Below are 6,000 nucleotides of genomic sequence, written 5' to 3'. Positions count from 1 at the left end.
CAATGGGCTAAAGTAACTAGAAGTATCATCAGCTAAATAAGAAACGTGAGCTACATGTAGAATGACCCATTCCAAGACACTTGAAGCAACTTCTAGTTTCTGTTTGCTTAAACAGATTAATAAGAATTCATGTCTTCTTTGTTGGTTACTGCAAATATTCCTGACAGCAATTTAATGTGTGTTAAAACTTCCTGGCTACTTCCTGGTATTGGAAATAATGTCTTATCAGGAAATTGGAATACATCCTGGGCATAAATGTGGCTGGAGGTGCACAAGTTATTGTACACGCTACTAGTACACTATGATAATTGATCACTACAGCAACATTTATTGATATAGTACAATACTTTGGAAAATTATCAGATTGCTCGATTGACTGGGTTAAGGTCTATTTCTTATATATCTCGAAATCTTTAAATATTAGTGTTTTACTTGCTGTTTGAATTCTTTCAAATCTTTTGGAATAAGCATCCCAAGTCTGGGGGGGAAGGTAGGTGAAAACATTTCAGCCTTTTATCTCCTATTAATTCTGGTACAAGGCGATGGTTTAAGCTCCGCAACGCGTTGAGGCTGAAGAAAGTTAGAGGAAGAGGCGAGCGGCTCTTCTTTCGCAACTTTACGGGGCGGAGGAGGGGAGGCGTCCTCAGGTGCCAAGCAGGGACAGCCCTTCGGAGGCGTCGCTCCTTGGCCTGAGCCAAGGTGCGTATGTAACAAAGCCCTGGTAACGTGGTTGCTACCGCAGCGCCGGCTGCCTGGTAACCGGGTCCTGCCCCTTTAAGCCGCCGGAGGGCGGGACGGAGGCGAAGAAATCCTTTCCACCCCACCCTCCGGCCGGTTCCTCCGCCACTCACGCTGGTCGCTGGGTCCCGGAGCCCTCGCCTTTCCTTTTCCTCCTTCGCGTGCTCACGTCCATCCCATGCGGGCGGCGGCGGGGAAGGAGTCTCTGGTGGCTGCAGCGACGGCGGCGGCAGCGGCAGCCGCTGGAGCGCAACCCCGGGCAGGCGGCTCCGGCTCTCCCTTCCCTGAGCATGTCCCGCTGCTGGCGCCCCTTTTGGTGAATCCGGCTGGGCGGCGAGGCTGTTGCCATCGCTGCTGTCGCCACCAGAGAACTTGCCGCTCCGAGAAGCGCTCATGAGTGCCGAGACGTCGTCCCGCGCGTCTGCGCAACTCCGCGCGCTCTTTAGGATGGAACCAACCCCGCCTGTTGTCTCGGAGCAGCTGCTGGGCGCCTCGGAGTTTCTCAAAGGTGAGCTAGCGCGAGCGCGAAAGGCCCAGGGTGGCGGCGTGGCTCCGTAACTTTCAGTCCCCCACCCCAGCTATTGACTTCCTGCCGTTCTTTGCAAGCACCTGCCTGACCGGGGGAGGCTGCAAGAAAGCTGTCCTGAGGCGAAGGGATCAGTTTGATTGGATCCCCCCGAATCACGTATACCTGGGGGGAGGGAGTGGTAAGAGGCGCGGGAAGAGGAGTGGGACGGCCGGGGGAGGCAAGCACGAATGCCCCCACATCGGATGAGGAGTTAGGTGGGGCTTTCCAACGCCTCCTTGTAGCCTGACCCGAAGCATTTTTCTCGAGGGCGATCCCTGAGACATTTAGCCCTGCTATCAAATGGAGCCTGAAGGCTTTCCATTTAAGTTATAATGGCCGGTGGTGGCATCATAAGGCGCTAAAAACCGAAAAGTGAAGACGGAGCGATCAACTTGTCTGGAAGTACTACAAGACCCTTCAGCAGCTCATTGCCTGTTTTTCCCCCTGCTTTTTCAGATCGACTATATTTTGCTACTTTGAGGAACAGACCCAAAAGCACAGTAAACACGCACTATTTCTGTACGGATGAGGAATTTGTTTATGAAAAGTAAGTTCGCTCGTTCTTTCTCTTTTTGCGATGCAAAGTAGTCCTGCTTCCAATCGTCCTGCTTACTTTCGTTTTCTCATTCCGAACGTTTGTTTTGGTTCCTGTCGTCTCCAAGTGATTAGAAGTAGGTTATAGAGGGGCTTTTCTGTCTCTCTTCTGTAGAGATCGTTTCAAAGCATCCTAAATCTGCCATTGTGTTTACAAAGTCCCAGGGCTATCTTTAAGACTAATTGTATTGTACTGTAGAATCTTAAATAGAAAATGGATGTTTCTCTTTTTCTTGCCCCAAGTTTGTTTTTGCAAAACGGACCCTACTTTTCAGGGATGCTATGTTTGATATATGTAATAGTCGGCCTATGTTTTAAAGTACTTACTATCACATTTATTTGCTCATGCTTCTTCTAAAAAAGAAAATAATTCACCTACCCCAAAGTTTAGGAAAAGTGTGAGGATGGGGGTGTAATCTAACAAAGGTTACAGTCGTACAGTGTTACAAATCAGTTATCCTTCACATCTGAGTAGTGCATGTTAAGAGCACTAGATAAAAAATTAACTACTGTATGTGGAACTCACATCAGTAAAACCACAGTTTGGGCATTTCAATTTATGGCAACAAAATGTCTGCTTCATGAATGTTAACTTGATTATTAGTAAAATAATTATTTGACAGACACAGGAATGTGGTGATTTTTCTTAGCTTGTAGACTGTGATAGGGACTGTTCAAACCTGGGAACAAAGCTCAAGTATCCATTGAGATTATGAAGGGCTTTAAGGAAATTAGCTTTCTTTTTTACAAGACCTATTTAGACTGCCATGTGCCATGGCGACTTTTCCAACTGGAAGTTCTCTTAATATGCAAAATATAGAGCAGGTGGAATGAGGGAAGGGATTCGAGGTAATGTTACTATAATATAACTTAAAACTGGTCAGCAGCACTATATGAAACCTTAGTGGGGGGACAAGAACTTAATGATCAGTGCTCAGAATCTTTGGCTCACCTGAAATGTTCAACATTTGTGTTCAGTGGGATTTAAAATCCATTTGTTTACATGAAACTAAGTCTCATTGAGTTAAATGGAATTTACTTCTAGATTGATTGTAATATTTTGCATATTATTCATGCAAAATAATACAGCGTAACTAAGAACAAACATGATTGTGCTCTTGAGCTCCTCCCATGAATACATGAAGTACTATAGAAAGGTTCGTCCTTGAGTTATTTAGTGTTACATGTGAACCATAGACTTCGGCTTGTACTTCTCAGAATTAGCCACAGCCCTAGGTTTGCACAACAGGCTGTCCCTACTTTGCTAAATACTGTTACTTGTGAAAAATCCTTGCTTTTGCTAGTCCATATTATGATTTAGCAGAGATGCAAACAAGGTCAGGTAAAACTCCTTGGGACTTTCAGTGCAGTCCTAAAAAGTGAACACTCAAGAGGTATTGTCATGAGTAAGGATGGCGAGCAGGGGGCTCCCACCCAGACTGTCAAGCGCATGCGTAGCACTGAGGAACTGTTCAGCCATTCAAAGAGACACAGATCGGGACCGCCTTAACCTTTGGGGTTTATATGGCTGGGTTTTCCCACGCTTCCTCAGTTTGTTAGGATTCTTGTTAAGTACTACTAATAAATATTAGAGACCAAGTCATTGTCTCAGTGTGTTTCCTGGTAATCAGGACAGGTATGTCTTGATTTATTCAGTGGGGTTTAAGGTAAGTGTATACACTTGCAGAATTATTTAATCTTACAAACTTCTATTTTGGTGTTAACTCAGGTAATGCATGCAATTTATTTTTTTTAATATATCCTAAGTCAGTCATGTGTTAAAAAAAAGTCTCTATTGCGCAGTACCTAGCACAGCCTCTAGTTCTCTGCCAAGAACTTTATTTCTACTTAGCTCTGATATGATGTCCCTTGACAAGACTTTTTACAGTCTATCTTATTAGTCTAAATATGGCTGGCTGTGCCATCCACACACATGTAGTCCATGAGAATATATCCATTTGTTATGAGATAGTATATCAAAACTCTCTTGGCAAATAGGAAGAAGGGAAATGAAGCTAAGCTTTGTAGCTTCAATAAAAACAAAAACCCTCAGTATATTTGAGAAATAGTACTTGTTGGTGATTGCAAGTATATTTAAAGGTTGGGTGGACAGTTCATACATGTTGATGAAAGCTCAGCGCTTCTACTATAGATTTGTTACCTGAGGCATGCCTAGTGTAAGAACAGATTAATTTTGATGTGTGACTATTTCAGAATGTTTAAGTTTGGCTGCTACAACTTTCTAAATTCAGACTTAACTACATTAAATCTGAATTCCATTGCTTTATTTAAGATTTCTTATTGGGCAGATAGTGTCTCTTTGTGGGAAAGTTATCCAAATGATGAACAAGTGAGGCAAAATTAAAACACGGTGGTGTTACATGTTTGTAGAAAAGAGAATGGAAACATTTCCATGTTTAATACTCTCCATTATAGTTATTAACTTAGAATAATAAAAATGATATTTGAAGTTTTTTGTGTATTGATGGAAATGATGATGTCTAGAATATTATTACCCTCTCCGCCTCCTCCAGCAATTAGGGTTACCTGTGAGTTGCGTTTGGCCTCAGTGAACTACACCACTGAGCTTTGATTGCATATTGCTGAATTGCAGTGGGATAGTTTTCTGGTCTTTATTGAAAGCAAGCCTAAAACAAGCATGCTAAGCATTTGCTAAGGTTAATGTGCTATTTTAATAGCCCCCTGAAAAAGTGGTAGCATTCCATCATTGCTCTGCCCTCCATGGTTCTTGGATATCATGTAGCCATCACCAAAAAAAAGTTGCTCCCTGGCCATATCTTGAAGCAATTTGATCCTGGTATTTTTGTTAAGAATGTCATTCTTATGACATATAAATAAGGTATCCCTTATTCTGACCCTTCAGTGTTTCCACCCTCTTCCACCTTTTTCTTCCTCCTTTTCAGCAACTTCTTTCTTCACTTCCTATTTCATGTGATTGCTTAAGACCTCCTGGAGAAATAATAGTATTTGAAAGTGGAGGCTAATGGTTCTGTGGAAGCCAAGGATTATTTCAGTTCTTCCTTGCTTTTAAATCTTCCACCACTACTACTTCTGTAGTACTCAGTTCTTTCAACAGCTGAAGTTAACTATTCTCTGCCTGGCACCCTACTTTTAATAGCAGTCACTGACTGTTTTTTTCTACTATGTTACCTGAAGCTTTTACTTATGTCTCTACTTACAATTTTTCTATTGTTGCATCTGCATTATTTTTAGCAGCCAAAATAACAAACAGCAGTAGCTGTTCCACTTCCTCTTCCATCCTCTCCAGACCTGCTACTTTTTCTCCTGTTGCTTCTTCTATAGCCAGTTGTTCTTTTTTAGTTTTCTCCAGTGTCTTTTGCAACTGCTTCTGCAGCCTCATCTGCTGTTACTTTTGCAGGCCCTTTAATTTGTGTAATTCATTGCCATAAGTAATTTAAAAATCCTCATTGGGACACTCCTTCAATTTTAATTTTTTTGTAGTACTTTGTTTTGTGGTTCTGACTTTCTAACAAACACAGCTCCCCTGAATTAATTATTGCCGTTCATGTGGTCCTTTTCTGCCACAGTGATAACCCATCATCACCACATCCCTAAAGGTCTATTGGCTTTTTCAAAAATCTGTGCGCAGCTCCTTTAGATTGGATGGAGTAACTGTTTACTTTGGATCTGCCAAATCTAAATGGTGACTCTTCTCTCTTCACTACCAATTCATAACTAGCTGTTCTCAACACAGATACATAACTAAAGCATAACAGTTCTATGCTAGATGTGGAATCTCTGTTAATGCCATATTAATGGCTGCATGCCCTTAAAAATGTTTAAATGGTATTGACGGATTTGAGATTGAAATTGCTTAATTAAAAAATTGTATTTACAGTTTACAGGACTCCCCAAAGAATGTATTCAAAAGGATAGATAGATTTTTCTCTGCTGGAGATACAAAAAAACTTGAGGGATCATTGACCCATATGATATGATTGTATGAATTTTTCGTACTTTCTGAATAATATTTTAATGTGCATATGTAGATATATGGGGAAGTCCCTCAATATTAATGTGATGTTGAATTGTGTATCAAAATTCTGGAATCTGACTGT

At 41.7% G+C, this 6,000-nt stretch overlaps 1 protein-coding gene across 4 annotated transcripts in view; it reads left to right on the top strand.

Moving 5' to 3' along the window:
* Positions 1-857: 857 nt before the first annotated feature.
* Positions 858-6,000, top strand: part of CDC14A (cell division cycle 14A) — an 81,168-nt gene continuing 76,025 nt past the window's right edge. For 2 of the 4 annotated variants that reach the window (XM_063298318.1, XM_063298321.1), the window contains exons 1-2: positions 859-1,246; positions 1,763-1,853. In XM_063298318.1, coding sequence (XP_063154388.1) covers positions 1,132-1,246; positions 1,763-1,853 — 206 coding nt within the window. In that variant the 5' untranslated portion in view covers positions 859-1,131. Of the gene's footprint in view, positions 1,247-1,762; positions 1,854-6,000 lie in introns of all 4 variants that reach the window. The other 2 variants (XM_063298317.1, XM_063298319.1) reach the window with 2 other exon arrangements.

The sequence above is a fragment of the Candoia aspera genome, chromosome 3, assembly GCF_035149785.1.
Source record: "Candoia aspera isolate rCanAsp1 chromosome 3, rCanAsp1.hap2, whole genome shotgun sequence".
NCBI classification, from domain to species: Eukaryota; Metazoa; Chordata; class Lepidosauria; order Squamata; family Boidae; genus Candoia; species Candoia aspera.
Note: the sequence above shows the minus strand (reverse complement) of the source record. Positions and strands in the feature narration are given on the sequence as shown.